The sequence below is a fragment of the Ursus americanus genome, chromosome 30 (genome assembly GCF_024610735.1).
Source record: "Ursus americanus isolate L20-20 chromosome 30, mUrsAme1.1.p, whole genome shotgun sequence".
Classification (NCBI taxonomy): Eukaryota; Metazoa; Chordata; class Mammalia; order Carnivora; family Ursidae; genus Ursus; species Ursus americanus.
Window position 1 is genome coordinate 5,895,507 of NC_142156.1, and position 17,639 is coordinate 5,913,145.

The 17,639-nt window shown below is 54.4% G+C and overlaps 2 protein-coding genes across 2 annotated transcripts in view; one reads left to right on the forward strand and one right to left on the reverse strand.

Moving 5' to 3' along the window:
- Nucleotides 1-1,796: 1,796 nt before the first annotated feature.
- On the reverse strand, nt 1,797-16,677 carry PES1 (pescadillo ribosomal biogenesis factor 1). The gene is made up of 15 exons (XM_045791361.2): nt 16,523-16,677; nt 13,455-13,534; nt 12,535-12,688; nt 11,181-11,290; nt 8,525-8,696; nt 8,345-8,434; nt 5,666-5,782; nt 5,473-5,547; nt 5,203-5,289; nt 4,935-5,065; nt 4,473-4,598; nt 4,175-4,359; nt 3,534-3,706; nt 3,227-3,388; nt 1,797-2,305 (listed from the first exon to the last, which is right to left on the reverse strand). Exons 1-15 carry the CDS (start codon nt 16,544-16,546, stop codon nt 2,222-2,224), a joined length of 1,770 nt encoding a protein of 589 aa, XP_045647317.2. The 5' UTR covers nt 16,547-16,677; the 3' UTR covers nt 1,797-2,221.
- A 256-nt stretch (nt 16,678-16,933) lies between these two features.
- The window catches only part of TCN2 (transcobalamin 2), a 47,054-nt gene continuing 46,348 nt past the window's right edge, over nt 16,934-17,639 (forward strand). Inside the window, exon 1 of the mRNA XM_087857217.1 lies at nt 16,934-16,957. The gene's annotated coding sequence lies outside the window, so the exon portion shown is untranslated. The remainder of the gene's footprint in view (nt 16,958-17,639) is intronic.

A 17,639-nucleotide genomic window follows, 5' to 3' on the forward strand; every position in this document is an offset into this window, starting at 1 on the left:
CGGGACGCACAGAAGCCGCATTCAGCGTCCCCGAGCGCAACGCCGCGCCCCCGCCGCCGGCTCAACAAGGCGCGTTTGTCTCGGAAGCGCCAACGGGGCCATTGTCCCACCGCTGGACCCTGAAGCTCGGCTGAGCTCCCAGCCCCGGAAGGGGATTCGAGGGTGCCTGGGAAACGGGGTGGCGTGGTGGTGGTGATGAGGGCAGCCGAGCTCTGGGCAAAAGGAGGTGGCTAGACTAGTTGCCGAACTTTTATTGGGGGCTCCGGAGCCCTGAATATCCAATGTGAGGTATGGCCTCCTGCTGGGGACACACGTTTGGGGTCTAAAATGTAGATGAGAAGGGAGGAGAGGGGGCCAGAATCCCTTGAGGGAAGCTCAGGCGAGGGACCCATCTCCAACCAGTCATGCTCTAGGAGGTCTCCGCTGACCCCTCCTCTCTACGGTGTCCATAAGGGCTGAGCATAGCACCATCAGCATGCAGGTGCCCCATCCATGGGCCACCTTCTTTCAGTACCTGGTTTCCCTCCTCACCACAGAGGAGGACCAAGGATGGGAACTAATGCCCACCTAGGTTGGGAATGTGCAGCCCCAGCTGTGGGCATTGCACAGTGGGGCATGGGCTGGCCACTCAGTGGGTCATGGGCTGTGTCAGAGCCCCGCTGCCCCCGCCATTACTGGGCGACTCTGGAATGGGGAAAATTCCACATCCGCATGGCTGCCAGGGATTTTTCCGGATCCGATTAGCTTGCTTTTCAGCCTTGCCCTGGCACCTCCACCATGGCCCTGGGATACACATGCACCCAGGCAGGCCCAACTCATTCCCTAGGGTGGCAGGCTTTAGGCCAGATGCCCTAATCCCATCCCTGCCTCTGGAAGCACATCTGCACATCCACACCTCCCATCCCCACGAGCACGCCAGAGTGTAACATAGCCCTCTCCACCCACAGCAAGGCCGGGCCAAGACAGGGGCCCTGGGTTCTCTAGTCCCTCTGCCGGAGCCTGCCCAAACTCTCCCGCCACCCCATCCCCCCTCCTCTGGGTGGGTCTGCAGCCACTGCCCAAAAACCTTCTACAGAGCCTGGGTACAGTGAGGGGCAGAGAGCCAAGGCCCTCAGGTGCCTAGATTGGGGGTACCCCGAGCCCAATTCCAAACCCACACTCCGCCACTCCGCTACCCTGGTCCCTGCTCCTGAGAGCCCTCAGCCCCCTGGGGGCTATTCAGAAATTCCCTGCCTGATCTGGGAGGAGCTGAGTGACCACCCTGAGCCCTGGTGTCTGGCCCTGGCTCTGCTGTGAGACACTGGCTGTCTGGGCAAAAGCAAGTCTCTCCATGCCGCAGCAAGGGCACTGTCAGGGACAGGTGGGAAGCTGCAAGGAGGGCCCAACAAGGGTCACAAGCCAGACTGCATGCAACGCCCACACTGGGAGTTACTGGGAGGTTCTGCCCATGAGCCTACAAGGTAAAGCTAGGTACCCGCAACTCAAGCCCCACAGATCCTTCAGGTGCTGGCTTCCATGTTCTGGGCTCACTCCAGCAGCAAGTTATGACAATCACAGTTGGTATGTACAGAGTACCTTACTTACTAGACACCTGACACTACTGAGCCTGCATAACGTTATCACTGAAACCCCCTCCCCCAACCCCCAGAAAGGCTCCAGAATTTCTACCCCTAATTTACACAGGAGGAAGCAACATTCAGAGAGGAAAAATACCTGGGCTGGAATGTGAACCAAGGGCAAACTCCACTTCACTAGGTGGCCCTTCTCCAACCCCACGAAGGCTCAGGAACATAGAATTCAACTGGTTCTGAAACTCCAGCTGTTTTTTAACAAACGCTTCCCCACCCTCACCCCATCACAGCAGCAGGAGAATCACAGGTCCAACCATGGGGGGAGGGGTGCGCTGCAGAAAGCCAGGGAAAACGGAAGCAGCCGGTGAGGAGCTGGTCAGGTCCCTACCCCCCACGTCCTGGCTCCTGGGAGCATCAAGTTGGGCTGGGCACAAAGGCCTCTCCACTGCCCAGCCACCAGCAGGGAGCTCCATCCAACAGAGGCTGGGGCTCCAGCCAGAGAGCGTGAGAGGAAGCCAGGGCAGGCAGGGGGAGGAAAGGGATGCAAACAGAAGAGACTCTGGTCTGCCACCAAGCCTGGGTCCTCCGGCCTGCCTGTGCCAAGTCCAGCTGCCGGGAGCGGGCCTCGCCCATCAAGAGGCTGCCGCCACTCAGACTGGCCTGGCCTTCTTGGCTTTCTTCTGAGACCTCACAGCCTCATCGTGGGCTTTCCGCTTCTCTGCCAGTTTGTTGGCCTGTGAGGAGGAAGGGGGGGATCAAGCTGTGATTATGGGGTACTTCTCCTCCTACTCAAGGTTGTCCCTTAAAAGCAGAGCTTCCAGGAAAGCTAACTAGGCAAATTACCAGGAGGAAAAACAACTATCTGAACAACCTCAGGCAATACAACAGACTTTTACCTTTGCTTTTAGGGCTCTATTTATTTAATGGGCCCATAACAAGTTAGGAGGATTCCAGGCTCCCAGAGTTGGAAGCAAATGCCCCATTTACCTTCCTCCTTGGGAAAGCTGAGTGCCAGTCAAACCTTCACCGGGCTGCTGGGGAGGGTTCCTCCCCTGGGGCCCATTTGGCAATATCAAACAAAACATACATAAGCCTTTCGACCTGGCAATTCGTGCCTGTGAATGTACCCTGCAGAGACTTCAGAGGGAGGCAGGCATGTGTTCAAGGGTGTTTTCTAAGAATGCCTCAAAATGAAAATCTAATCCTATCTAGAAAACAGGTCACTTTTATGAGGTCATAGCAAGAAATTCACCCTATGGTTAAATGAAAAACAGAGTTCTGGTGTGCAAAAAAATTCAAAAAAAAAAAAAAATTTACAATGAGCATCTGTGGCTTTGTGAACAAGACGAAACAAAATAGAAACCTAACCCAAACCTCCCACAGTCCCTCCTGCTTTATGCACATCTGTTAAGTGGTCATTTGTGAAAGCAGGCCCTGAGTCTGCTGGGACACCTCTGTCCCCAGACGCCAGTAAACTCAGAAACAGCTGGGCCCCAGGGACTGGGCCAGGCCAGGCCAGATGGGCAACCTCAGAAAAAGCCCCAGAGAAAAGGCCCAGAGTCCACGCAGAGGAGAGCCAGATGGCCCCCAAGTTCACCTGTGCAGCCACATCCGGTGGCCACACCTGGCGTCTCAGGCAGGTGGCAGGGACTCACCTCTCGGATTTTGCGTCTCTTGCCGAACATGATCTTGTTGTAAAGGTACTTCTCCCGCTTCTTCATCATCATGATGGCCAGGCGCTTGGCTTCATTTTCCTCCTCCTGGGCCAGCCTCTGCTTGTCCTCCAGCTTCACGGTGCCTTCCATCACTCTGGGCTTCTGGGGACACAGGGCAGACACTTGTGGATGAACGGTCCCTCACCCCCACCAGTCCCCTGGCTCTTGCCCTTCTGGGCCGGGGCTAGCACCAAAGACGGCCAGTGGGGCTGCTTCCCCGGCTGCGACCCCGCCGGCTGCCCAGTACCTTCGCCTCCGTCCTCTGCTCCTCCAGGGCTGCGAGCCGGGCCTCTTCTTCCTTCTCTGAGCCAGCCTCTGCATCTTCCTCCTCCTCCTCTTCATTTTCTCCCCCTTCATCACCATCACCATCACCATCATCGTCTTCCTCCTCATCCTCCTCTTCAGATTCATCCACATTTCCTATAAAAGGCCAATGACTTCTGAAAACCCTGCGAGCCTCTCCTTGCAGGGCAAGAGCTGGGCCCAGGCACCACGCTCTTCAGCCATGAAGACACTCCAAAGACGGTGCAGGGCTGTCCCAGTTGTGGCTCCCTCTAGCACCTCTCCCCACAGCCCCGGCTGCCTTCAGAGGAAACTCCAGGCCCCCAATCCTGAGCTCTGCCACCTCCTACGTAAATACCCATGACAACTTCCAGACCACTCCTGCTCGGTTACTCTGAACTTCAAGTAACAGCTGACTGTAGGACACACATGTTCCCTTCTCCTAAGCCTGACTCCAAAGGTTGGTTTAAAGGGCTCTGTGCCCCTGCTGTCCCATTCTCAGGAGCTTGCCACCTTTGTAGCCAAGGAGGGACACAAAGAGGTGAGGCCAAAGAGGCCAAAGCTAGCCTGGAGGAACCCATCTGCCCCACTGCCCGGCCCACTCACCTGGGTGCTCTCCCCGCTGCAGGGCCAACAGCTTCAGCTTCTCGGGAGGGATGTAATCTCCTTCCTTCTCCGACACGAAGGGCGAGAGGTGTGGAGGCAGCTGCACTCCGGGGAAGTAGTCTGCCACGGGGAGGAGGAGCCGGGCGTTCACACAGTCAAACACCCACTGGGGCTGCACGTAGTACCTGGCGGCAGACGGGTCACGGAAGCAGCCTGAAGCCCCTCTGCATCTGGGGCTAGAGACAGACCTCCGCCCCCAGAAAGACAAATGGGGAAGACAAGAGCCCTGGGGACCTACCTGCCGATAACAGGTGTCTGCTGCCCAGGCCGGTCCACGATCTGGTGGGTGATGCAGGAGTCTGTGACATCATACGTGGCCCCAATGCACAGGGACCTGTCCCAGGACACATCCCCCCCAAAGCTCCTACAGGCACAGGGGGAGACCACAAGAGTATTCAGCATCAAGTATCTGCCCGGGGACCCGGTGGCCCACAAGCTCACCCTCCTGGGACAGGCCTGTCCCCTCCCCTACCCCAGGATCTCCCAGCGGAGGCCTGCCCCAAGCTGGTGAGAAGGTGGTGCCAGCTGCCCCGTGCCGAGTGCCTCCGGCGCGCTCAGGCTGAACGCGCTCCTCACCCACTCTGGTCAACCTGCAGTGTAGCCCTGCAGGGTGGGTGCTGCCACCGTAGATGCTACTGCGGGGCATCCAGGGCGGGACCCAGCCCAGAGCGGGGCAGAGCCGGGGCCGCCAGCCTCCCACCTGATGACGAAGGCCAGGGCCTCGCGGGGCACCTCACGGTTCAGGAAGAACTTTAGGCCCTCAAAAAGTTTCTTGTGCTTTTCCTGTGCCTCCAGCTCCTTCCTGCGGTCCTCCTCCTGCGCAGTCGTCTCCTGCCACGAAAGAGGCTATGGCACCATCGGGCCTGCCCACACCCGCACTAGAGGGCAGAGGGTGGAGATGGTCCCCAGCTGCCATCCGGACCCCTCAGTCCCAACGCGCCCCCACCACCCTGGCACACGATCCTCACCCCATCAGCAGGAAACTCATCCACCTCAGCCTCCTCCTCCAAAGGCACCACCATGCGGGCCAGACTGGCCCCCAGGGCCGCCAGTTTCTACAGGAAAGAAACAGGGCTGCTGCTTGCGGTGGGAGGTCTTGTCTGGGGGCATGGTCAGGGTGGGGAAGGGGGAGCAGTGACAGTTCTGGGATATCAGTGGGCTTGGGTACCAAGGGCAAGCCCCGAGCCCACCACCCTTCTGAGGGGATGCAGGGCTAGTCCTCTGGAAACTTCTCTCACCTCCATGGAGCTCTCGGAGTCCAATGCATAGGTGTCCTCACTGGCCTTCGCCTCTGTATGGGCCTGACCCTCCAGCTGGGAGGCAGGGGGAAGGTCAGAGGGAGAGGATGCCAGAGCCCCGGCCTCCATGTGGGGAGAGCAGGGCTATGGCCCTTGAACACTGAGAAGAACCTGGGCTGGGCTGGGGTCCTACCTTGGGCGGGTAGTGCAGGTTGAGCGACTGGTAGAGGCGGAAGTTGACGAAGCCCAGCAGAGTGGTATAGAACTCGGTGAAGGTGGCCATGACCCTGTAGTCCACATCTGTCGGGTGCTGGGGGGCACAGGGGACCCGTTGGCAGTGTGGGTGCAGGTAGAGGGGAAAGACGGCACTGACAACCCCCCCAGGAGGGGATTCCAGCCTGCCCAAGGCTCCTCCATGGCGGCCCTGCCTTCAGACCTCTGCCCGAGAAGGGGCTGTGTGGCATGTCCACCACAAGCACTTTGGGGGAGGCTCTGGACAGGGTTCCCCAAGGTTGGGGGCATCCTGAGGCCATTGCCAGATCTCCAAGCCATAAAGAGGAAGACGAAAGGGACTGGCTGGAGCTCCCCTGTTCCTGCCCCAGCTCCCCACTCATCCTGCAAGTCCCAGCTCAAACCAGACTTCAGTCACAGAGGCGGCCTTCAAAGGCCAGTCTGGTCAGAGCTCACCCTTCTCCACACGTCAATCCACAATCTTCCTTTAAATGTCTTCTCTGGGGCTTGCCTGCTAGCCTCCCCGTGCCTAGCCCCATCTCCAGCCCAGCTGGGAGAGGCAGCCCTGCAGCCGTCTGTCGGCCTGGGTGGATGGAACTCGGCACCCACACACCTTGGCAGGAGCCCTGGGATGGACACTCAATTCAGCGACCCAGTCCCAGGCCCAAGCCAGAGACAAACGCTCAACTTGAGGACCCAGAACAGGACAGAACAGCTGCGTGGCTCAGCCCCAGGAAGCTCTGGCGATATGGCAGGAGAAAAGCTGCCTGCTTGAGGCAAAAGCACACAGCTACCCTCAAAAGCTGCCAACCCAGCAAGTAGGGGACAGGACAGGGCTCATCTCTGCCCTTGAGGAGTTGACAAAGCAAAACAGGGGAAGAATCTGAGAGCCAGACAAAGTCTCGACTCTTGAGCAGCACCATCCCCCACAACCAGGGAGGCTAGCCCAGCCCTGCTGACCCCCCAGGACCTGGGTGGCAGAATATCTTAAACAATGTCAAAATTGGTAGTGATCACAACGTCCCTTTTATGCCAGGCGAGCCGATGACCTTGAGCTGTTTCTCTATTCTGCCATTAGGCAGTGTGAGAGTGCAGGGACCACGAGGTACTCCACCTGTGCGTGCCCCTCCTCACACCTCCGTCCTTCCAAGAGCATCTGCTAGCATGGGAGACGCATCTGAGAACGAACTCCGTAACTCCCATTTTCTGCAGCACAGTGCCGAGCAGGGCCCCATCACCCCCCGGCCCAGCCCACCCTACTACTTGCCTAGGTTCTACTTCGAGGAGCCCAGCACTAGCTGCTCAGGGGAAGAAGGCACATGAGGGCCTCAGTAATGACCCAGGACCGGTCCCCCATCCTCCTGCTGAGAGGAAGTAGTGGCAGTGAGCTGGCCAGAGAGGAAGGAGGAATGGGCGGCCTGTTCCCTTCCCCCAGGGCCAGCTGTGTGGAGGCTAGCCTCCACAGGGCCCTATTCACCACTGGGAGGACATACAAAGACCAGTCTGAACAGCATGGGGGTGGGACATCAGAGAGAAGGAAAAAGAGGGAGGGCTAGAGAGGAAGGGAGCATGGCAAGAAGACAGGAAGGAAGGAGGAGGAGAGGAGGGACGGAACGGGGAAGAGGGAAGGGCCACAGGCTCTGGCACACGTGCCAGCCCCAGAGAGTGGGAAGAGGGGACTGCTGGGGGCCAAGTCGTCTCTCACCCACGGACTGCAACTTGCCCCAAACATATCCGCTAAGGTCAGAGTGGATTCTGGCCTTGGACCCCTGCCAGCCCAGAGTAAAGGGGAGGGGCCCAGATCCCCAGCTCACCCCGCAGCACCTGATAACCTGGTCAGCAAACAGACTGTCCAGCCAGGCTGGTGCATCTGCTGCTCGAGGCACAGGCAGGAGACCGGGCCACATGCAGATCCACATGACAAGTCAGGCAGGAGAAGAGCGTGGCCGAGACCATATGGGGAACTAGAGGCTAATACTGCCCCAGGAGGAGGCAAAACCAGGGTTTCTCTCTGTGAATCCCTGCCAAAAATACCCAGTCTAAACCCACATAAATAGGAAGTTGTGCCATGTCCTAATGGCTTCTCATGTACTCACCCTCCCCCACCTCACCAAGTCCCCCAGTCGTGGGTGGGAGTCAGGGGAAGCTGAGGACTTAAGCATAGCAGCTTAGCCAAGGCCTGCCTGGCAGCCACGAGCGGCAGAGGGACGATGACCCCACGGCTCTGAAGGTAGGGCTGGGCTCGGCTACTGTCCGAGCTTTGGCAGCTGCTGACTGTTCACTCAGCAATCCCGAAGGGCCAAGCACCAGCACTTGGAAAGCTTTCTTTCCTTAAATCCTCAGAATAAGACTGAGAAAGTGGAAGTACATCGTTCATTAACTGAGACACAGAGGGATGCAGGAACATGTCCAAGGTCACCCAGCTGGGGAGGACTGCACAAAGGCTGGCTCCAGCTCTATGACACCGTGCGATACACTCCTCACCCCACATCCTACCCTGGCCGCACTCAGGAACCCAGAACGTGCTGGACTATGCAGGACAACAAAACCCCCCTCTGCCCAAGTCCTTATGTCTGTCTAGGAGCCACAGCAGGAGCAACGGCCCAGCACAAGCCCCCGCCTTCACCACGGGTATACTCACGTCATGGGAGAAGGCATAGGGTGTGATCCACACGATGGGCTGCCCCAGCACCTCGGCCTGGTAGTAAATGCCTTTGATGGACAGGAAGACCTGGGGGGACGGGACAGTAGGGTGAAAAGCACTGGGAGGCAGGGCAGGGAGCAGAGTGGTGTCCCCTCCCGCAGGCAGCCCTGGGCTTACCTTGCGCAGGGCCCGGGCAGCAATGACGTAGTGCAGGAACTCCACAGAGAGCCGGCGGCACAGCTGAATGGTCTGCACATGGCACTTGCCAGTCCGCGGGAAGGTGGAGAAGAGGAAGCACATGGAGAGGGCATCATCTAGGTCCCGTAGAGCGTCTATGAATGTGGGGTACCTGCATGGCCAGGGGGGCAGTGCTCACAGGCTTGGTCAGCCTGGGCTCCAAGAGGGGCCCTGGACTCCTTGTCCACTCTGTCACCCACCCCAGAGGCCCCATTCCCAAGTAGGCCTTGCCACTCCCACCTCCTAACCACAGAGTTGGGCAATGCCCAGGGACCTGGCAGTGCCAGCTTCCCCACCGCCTTGGAGGAAGCACGGAATGAGGACATGCCCACTTAGCTCTGAGGATCAGAGAAATTCCAATTGGGTCCTGAAGACAGCCACTGCCCACCAAGGACTCAGCCTGGACCCACTTCTATTTGTGGTCAAAGAGGGTAGACTGAGTCAGTGGCTCTCTAACTCTTTTCCAAGGTGGGAACTGCAGTTCAAAGCAACTATATCCGGATGTCTAAAACTGAAAGCAGAAAAATGCACTGCTGCCCTAGTGGGTCAAGGCAGAAGATGGGGGCCTGCCAGCGCTCGGCAGCACTGATGGCCGGACCACAGGTCACCAGACTGAGTTATGTCTCGTCCCTCATCACCCAGCCCTCTGTCTAGTTTGCACAACCAATTGGACTCAAATGGTAAAAATGTTGGAATTTTTTCAGTCCTGGGCCAGGAAAAGCCAGTGCAAGAAAGCGCCTCCAGGAATCCTGTGACAAATTAGGACGCTTCCAAGAAATGAGCCATCCTTGGCAGGATTCACTACTGCGTGGCTGCCCTACTGAGGGATGGGGGCCTGGGGCATGGAGAGGACACTGGAGCATGTGTAATGACACCCAGATTCCAGTCCCAGTTGTGACCCAGCATGGGTCACTGGGCCTCACCCAACCCTGGTGATTTCATTTGGAAAATGACATTGTTGGACAGACTGTTGGTTTAAAATTGGGCTCCTGTAGCTCCCTGGAAACGCCTGGGGACGAGTGGACAGACAGGGCCTCAGGCCTCCCTTCCCTAGCCGGAGTGGCTGTCAGCGCCTCTGGCACCCAAACTGCCTTCCTGGAAGCTTTCTTCTGCTGGCAGTGTTCTGCTGCTTCAAAAAGGGACTCTGAAAGCCACGAGACCAGAGATGGCCAGGGTCCTTCCAGCCCGAGATGCCATCACTCCCTGCAGTGTGCCAGGAGGGGCATCTGGTTTTCTGGTGCGCGGGTGGAAACCTCAACCGGCCCCCTCTGGTGCCTCCAAGTTTCCTCCCTCTACACCTCACGCACAAACCCACGCCGGGCCGGGACCTTTGTAGAAAAAGCACCAACTATTTCTGAGCCACCTGGTTTTCTGTAAGGGATGGCTAAGGAGATGGGGGTGACAGAGATTTGGAACACCATAACCACACTGCGACCTGGTGTGGGCATGAATCCAGACACAGGGCTTTTTCCTAGTGTAAGTTGTGCATTTGCTCCACACGACAGCTGTGTGTCGCAGGCGGGACAGGAGCTATCGTCTCTCTCTGAGAGGAAGACATGCTCAGAGCAGGAACTGTTCTCAGGCCACCCAGCCTGCAGGCTGCAGAGCTGTGGTGAGAACACATGTCGGGCTCCCAGGCCAGAGCTCTCTCCATGCTAGCCCATGGCTGGCCTGACTCAGTGACGCCCAGTCCATCCAGCCCCGAGCAAGTGTTTCCAGGCCGTCAGACCCCAAGGGAAGATGGACGTTCATTAGCCCGGGGTTTCTGAATCTTACCACCACTGACAATTTGGGCCAGGCTGTTCTGTGTGGCGGGGACTGTCCCATGCACTGTAGGGTGTTCAGCAGCTTCCCTGGTCTTTACCCATTAAACACCAGTAGGACTCCTTCCCCTGCCCCACATCCAAGTCATGAGAACCCCAAGTGTCTCTAGACATTGCCAAATTGTCTCCTGGGGGCCAAAACTGCTACTGGTTAAGAACCACTGACTTAGCCAATGGATGAGTGGGACTACTGAGAAGGCTGGGCAAGAACACTTTAGATCAGAGGCACCCAGGGGCGCCTAGGTGGCTTAGTTGGTAAGCGTCCGCCTTTGGCTCAGGTCATGATCCCAGGTCCTAGGATCAAGCTCTGCATCAGGCTCTCTGCTCAGCGGGGAGCCTGCTTTTCCCTCTCCCTCTACTGCTTCCCCTGCTTGTGCTCTCCGACGAATAAATAAACAAAATCTTAAAAAAAAAAAAAAAGATCAGAGGCACCCAGCCACATCTGCCACGTCTGCCCCAGGTGCCTGGGTGCAATCCCAGAACTCTGGCTCTCAATCACCACAGGGCCTTTGCATCTGCTGTTTCCTCTGCTTGGACCATATTTCCCTTGGCTGGCTCAAATGTCTGCCCCCAGACACCTCCTCTGACAAACCTGTAGGTAACATATGTCCCCCAGGTACCTTCATGCAGTTAGCATCCCACATGGCACTTGCTGTGACTTGCAATCATTCTAGCCATTTGCTTTTTTTGGTCTGCTTCCTCCAAAAGGATGCCAGCAACTTGAGCAGGGTCCTGGTCTTGGTCCCAGTGCTAGGACTGAGTCCCCAACTCACCGCTCCTTTACAATGTGGTCAAGTTTATAGTTGGGCTTGTTGTCCTTCAGACGCTCCACAGTGTTCCACTCACTCTTCCCATAGGCCTTCCGGAGCTTCCGGACAAACACCTGGGAGAGAGGAAGAGATCACTGATGCTGGGGCCAAGGGCTCCTGGAGACCACTCTTCCACCAAAGAGGGATACATGGGGCGGGAGGACTCTCAAGGCCTCCTGAGACTGACCACAGCTGTCTGATTGTGCCATCTGATCCCCTCAGCCTGGGATGGATAAAGTGAACTCCAAAACACATCAAAACTGAACCACACGGATGAGCAGAGCCAGCCTGCTGCACCCCTGTGATGGATGACCAGAGATAACCACTCACATGTGCTGACTCCACACGTTTACATGAAAACATCATGTTTTCAGCCCTATTTTCCAACTGAGGCCAAGTGACTTGCCAGCAAGGCAGCTCAGGACCAGGAAAGCTGGCCTTCACTCTGAGCACCAGTCTGTGTGGGCGTGAAACAAGCTATGGGTCCATACGTGGGGCTAGGTGACACAGGAAAATGCAGCTGAGGCTAGGCATGGGTCCAGAAGGCCCTCCAAACCAACTGATGTCTTCCCTATAAGTACTTTCGGTCCAGCCGGCCCTTGGTGCTCTTTAGAGGCTCTAAGGCTGCCTCTGCTGAAGAGCCAAGATAGCCGTTTCCCACCACGGGCCCACTTCCAATGCAGTGAGTTTAGGTAGTTAAAAAAAAAAACAGCAGCAAAATAGAGCCAGCCACCTACTTCCCAGACTTGGAGAAGAGGGCCAGGAACAGGTGCTGGCCAGTCTCCTGTGGCCACCAGGTGGCGCCTCACCCCTCCCAGCCCAGGTCTCAGTCTGGCCCTGCTTCTCCGCAAAGGCTTCAGTAACAGCACTCTACTTTCGCTTATCAGCATTTGGTCCAATGAGGTTTCTATTTTCCCTGTGGTATTTAAGCATTTAATGGTTTCTATTTATGGAATGGAAAGCTTGGTCTCCTGGGAGCAATTCCAGAAAGAACTTGAAAAGGAGCAGTTTCTTCGGGCAGAGAAGAATACACCAAAGAGCCCCCGAGATAGTACCATCTTTGCATCTTTGCTTCAAAGGCAATAAATTTACTTTCCAAAAGAACCAGGGGAAAGGTACAACAGGTAAAGCATTAATCATTTGCCAGGTTCTGTGCAAATGACTTCCACACATGATCTCAGTTAATCCTCGAGACATTCCTCTGAGGTAGAATCACCTCACCCTTCTTGCTCAGAGAGGTTAAACGATCTGCCCAAGGTCACAGTTGGTGGGTCACAGAGCAGCGATGGACGTCCAGACCCTAGAGGTCCGGTCTCACCTTGTATTCCCGAAACTTGTTGACGATGGGTTCATGGAGGAGGAACTTGATGTCTTTAAGAAGGTAAAAAGTTCGGGCCGCTGTGGAGCCCTTGTTAACCTTCTTCTTATGTTTGGGTTCATGGGGGTAAATGCCCTTCAAGATGCACAGCCGCCTGGAAGATAAAGGCCACTCCTTCTGTCAGTAAACGTGCCGAGCACTGGCTACACCAGGCCTGCAAAATAGCAGTGAACAGAGAAAACAGGGGCCCTGCCCTTGGAGAATTCATGTCCCTGTGCAGGATCTGACAATCACAAGCCCCCGGAAATCACCTAATGTAGATTGTCACACGCACCAGAAAGGAAACAATCCGGATGCTGACAGGGGCCAGATGGCAGGTACCCCTTTTAGCAAGGACAGTCAGAAAAGGCCTTCCTGAGAAACCGACATTTCAGCCATATAAAAGGTAGAGGGAAAAGCATCTTAGAAGGAGAAGCTATAAGGGTAGAAAATGCTGGGTGACCAAAAGTGGGCCACATAGCAGGGCCCACAGGCTATGGAAAACTATGGATTTGACTCTACAAGGAGCTGAGAACCCCTAGCTGCAGGATAAGGTGTCTCTTCTGCCAGAAGGGAGGGGATGGGTGACAAGGACCCAGCCAGAGAGCAGCAACGCACTGTTAACAGCGGGCCCATTCTGATGACCCAGAGTGGCATGACCCATTCTCCAGCTTCCCCACAGACCCACCCCTGACAAAGCAGAGCTCATTATAGCAAAGCCAGACAAGAAAGAGGAGGGCTATCAGAATTCTAGACAGTTTGTGGGAGCGCAGGTAAGACAGGGATGCGACTGAGTTTTCACCATCACTGAGTATGACTCATGGCCCAGGCACCCCCCCCACCCCCCGCAGTTCCCCTATTCCACTTCTGTCCAACCTCACCTGAAGTCAGCCAGGCTCAGCTGCAGCTTCTTCCGGGCTTTGTTTCGGGTGATGTAGTTGGTGGCAGAGCCTCGTTCATACTTGGGGAGAAAAAAACCAATTGACTATTAGCAGTGATTGCAGTGATGACATCAATTTCAGGGCATGCCTCATGCCAGAGGCAACGATCAGTGTGGACAAGTAGCCAAGAGGCTTCTGGGACATGAAATGCTATAGGGAGGGAGTCCACCCGCCTGAACTAGCTCTCCTGCACTGTCCTTGCAGTAACCAGTGTAATGGATACACACATCTGCAAGATCTGGGGACCACAAGGTTGCTTCGGATCAGCAATCCCAAGCACTTGGTAGTGACTCTAAGTACTGGCCATCATGATTAGTGATTTCCACACATTATTTCATTTAATCCTCACAACACTGTGGCATGGGTGCCATTAAGATTCCCATTTTACTGAGAATAAACAGGCTCAGTGAAATAACCTATCTAGGTCACATAGATGTTAAGGGCTGGGATTCAAACCTAGGTCTGAGTCCTGAGCCTCAGTCCCTAACCCCCTAAGACAGTTTTTTCAACTTTTTCATTATAACCAACCCCTACCATCAAAAGCCTTTTTAGACTGTTTCCCCCCTTAATTGTTCCCTCTCACAGCCCCATGAAATGTTAGTACTACAGACATACCAAAGATCTGTTACGTAATGCAGTCTTTTTTGTTTGTTTGTTTTAAAGATCTTCTTTATTTATTTTAGAGAGGAGAGAGCCAGAGAGAGCTCTCGAGGTGCAGAGGAAGAGACTCTCCAGCATCGCTGAGGGCAGAGCCCGGATGACCCTGAGATCACAACCTGAGACGAAGTCAAGAGTCAGAAGCTTCATCGACAGAGCCACCCAGGTGCTCCTGTAATGTGGTCTTTTAAAGGGCCACAAATCATTGAAATATCTAAGACCCCTTCAACTAATTCTTGTTCCCTTGTGGGTGACATCCAGTTGAGAATGCATGCTCTAAGCCAAAGCCTCTCCCCTCCACCATTCATTCATTCAACAGAAAATAAGAAGACCTCAACTATGTTCCACGTATTAAGCTAGATGCTATGAGGGCAACGAAGACAGAAGGCCTGGTTTCTACCTACCCCCAAGGAGTATACTGATGCAACCATGTGGATGTCTGTAGTGCCAAGATGCTACCTCATGTTTGCATCTCTGCATCAATGATAAAGAGTAGCAGTGCACTGTACCAACAATGTGTTTTCCAAACAAGATCATTCTCTACAGTAAGGCAGCAGGGGACCTTGATGGCCAGGTCTAGCTCTAAAGAGATAAACCCCCTGAAGAGTATGTTTATGACCCCCCCCACCTTCTGATCACCCCGTCACAAAATACACTGTTCATTTATTCTTTCCTCCAGAAATTGTCTACTGGGGCTACAAAGATGAGCTTCAGACTGTCTCAGAAAGTTAGGTCTTCACTAAAAGTGTTATCCATTGCCTTACATCACACATATGTCTGTCATCATGCTTATCCTTTTAAACATCAAGTAGATAAATAGTTCTCAACTAGGGTCATTTTATTCCTTGGGTGTGCGTGGGATGGAGGGAAGGGAATTAGGCATTTTGGATTGTTGAGTACCAGTGGCACCTAGTGTGTAAAAAGTTAGGATGCTACTGAATACGCTATGATGCACAGGACAGCCCCCTCTACGATAGAGCGTTATCTGCTTTGGCGCACCGGGGTGGCTCAGTTGGTTAAATGTCTGCCTTAGGCTTGGGTCGTGATCCCAGGGTCCTGGGATGGAGCCCTGAATCGGGCTCCTTGTTCAGCAGGGAACCTGCTTCTCCCTCTCTGCTGCCTGCCACGACCCCTGCTTGTGCTTTCTCTGTCCAAACGCCCCCCCCCCAAAAAAAAACAAAAAAACGTTATCTGGCTCAAAATGCTTGTGAAACCCAGTATTAAAAACTGTCGTGATTTGTTTACACAGCAGCATCTGTGCTGCAAGGGAAGATTTTCCATCTTATATCTTTGCAATTCCAAACAACTAGCACTTACTGGTTGTTCAATAGTATGTGGGTTAAACATAAACATGCAACAGAAACTTTTAATCTGAAGGAAACTGGAGGCAGCTATCTTCCTAAGCCTTCATCCCTTCCCCAGTCTTTTCATACCACCAAGGTGATTGTCTATACAGCAACAAGACATCCCTGAAAAACCCACCATGGTACTTCCCCTTTAGTTAAGGCCTACTGCACTTGGAATAAAATCAAAGCTCCTCCCAGTGGCTCCACAGGCCTTGCACATCTGGTCCCTATCTAACCTCAACCTCACCAAATGCCATTCTTTACTTGGTTTACTATACCTGTGCAATTTCTTGCACGCAGAAAGCCTTTGTTCCTAACGGTCTCGGCACTGAACTTCCCCTGCCAGCTTTGCTCGCTTAAGTACTTCCATGGCCCAGAACCCATCTGGGATCTTCTGATCTTTCAGATTTCAGCTTAAATGTTGAGTCAGAGAAACCTTCCAACACTAACTGAAGTAAGTATTCTTTTATATTCTCCATTCTTATCTTTCACATTATATTTAACAATCTGTGACCGTTTTACTTGGTTGTTTAGTGTCTTTTCCCCACTAGAAAGTGAGTTCAGGAAGGCAGGGACCACACTTGATTGTTTATGTTTCCCTCCCCAGTGTCCAAGGCAGGTTCAACCGAGAAGGGATAACAAGTTTTGGAGATGATAAACTGGACGTTATGGTAAACTTTACATAATGTTTATTACTGTTTCAGTAAACAGTTGTCTTTCGGCCCGGTCTGCATTTGGGGTGAGGCTTTCTTTGGCAACTCCCAACTTTCTTTTACAGCCCTACTCCAAAGTTCTTTCCTGGACTTCATCGGACGAGCACTGCCATCCTCGCCCAACCTCGGACCCCTTTTCATAGCTGTCTCTCATCCCGTTGATTCCAGCCGTTTCTGAACGCACGAGTGGCCACGGCCTAGAAAGGTGAGGTTCCCTGGCTCCCTCGCTCCTACCTCCCTCCCCGCCCCTCTCTCCCCAGCGCCACCCCGTCCGGGCTTCGGCCCCACTCACCTTCTTCTTCTCTAGGCCTCCCATAGCTCCACGCTGAAGGGTCTACGAGCGCCGCGCGGACGGACAGCGCCACTTCCTTCCGCACGTGCCCTACCTAGGGCCCCGAGGCCCCCACGCCGCGGTTCTGAGCGGGCTGCCCGATGAGGTGCCTGAACAAGTCTACGAAAATATTCGGCTTTCCGCCTCGAAATTTACAACTGAACTTTCTGAAAAAAAAAAACCATTGAGATCAGTCTTTAGAGTTCTTTCTATCTGTGGACGTATTACAAGCAGTTATAATGTTTAAAGAAACGCAGCTATTCAGGCGTTTCTATAACCATCCTGGTGACGATCGGCGGACTTTATGAGCCCCGTTGCATGTTGGGATGGAGGGTGGCGGAAGACTTAGCGACAGCGCAGTACCTTCTGGGATGCAGGCGACAGCCACACTCTGAGGTAAGTGACGGTCGGTGGTGTCACGGTAACGGTTGCGAGGCGCCCTCGGAACTAGGCTCCTCCGGAGGAAAAGCGGCCGCCAGGGGCGCTGAGTGAGGCTGGGCTGTGTTCCCCGCCGGGCGCTTGTGTCTTTCCCTTTGGCTCTCAGGGGGATGAAGTACATCAAAAACAGACTTTTTTCCTCAGAGAAAAGTACAGTGACCCGAGAGGCCCCTTATATGTTCTGAGCCTTAAAGATAAATTGAAAAATGACAAAGGCGAAGCAGAGGTATAGAACTTGTGGTATATTTTAAGTGTACATTGAGGGGCACCTGGGTGGCTCAGCCGTTAAGCGTCTGCCTTCGGCTCAGGTCACGATCCCAGGGTCCTGGGATTGAGCCCCGCATCGGGCTCCCTGCTCGGCGGGAAGCCTGCTTTTCCCTCTCCCACTCCCTTTGCTTGTGTTCCCTTTCTTGCTGTCTCTCTCTGTCAAATAAAATCTTAAAAAATAATAAGAAAAATGTACATTCAGAGCGTTTGAGCTTCATATATATATATATATATGTATGTATTACTTTCTGTTTTGTGTTGCTCAAAGGATAATTACAACGTTTATACAAATATTCACACCACCTTGGGATGGTGTGTGATATGGAGAACAAAGGCGAAAGAAATATAGGAAAAAAATTAAATTTCCTTATAA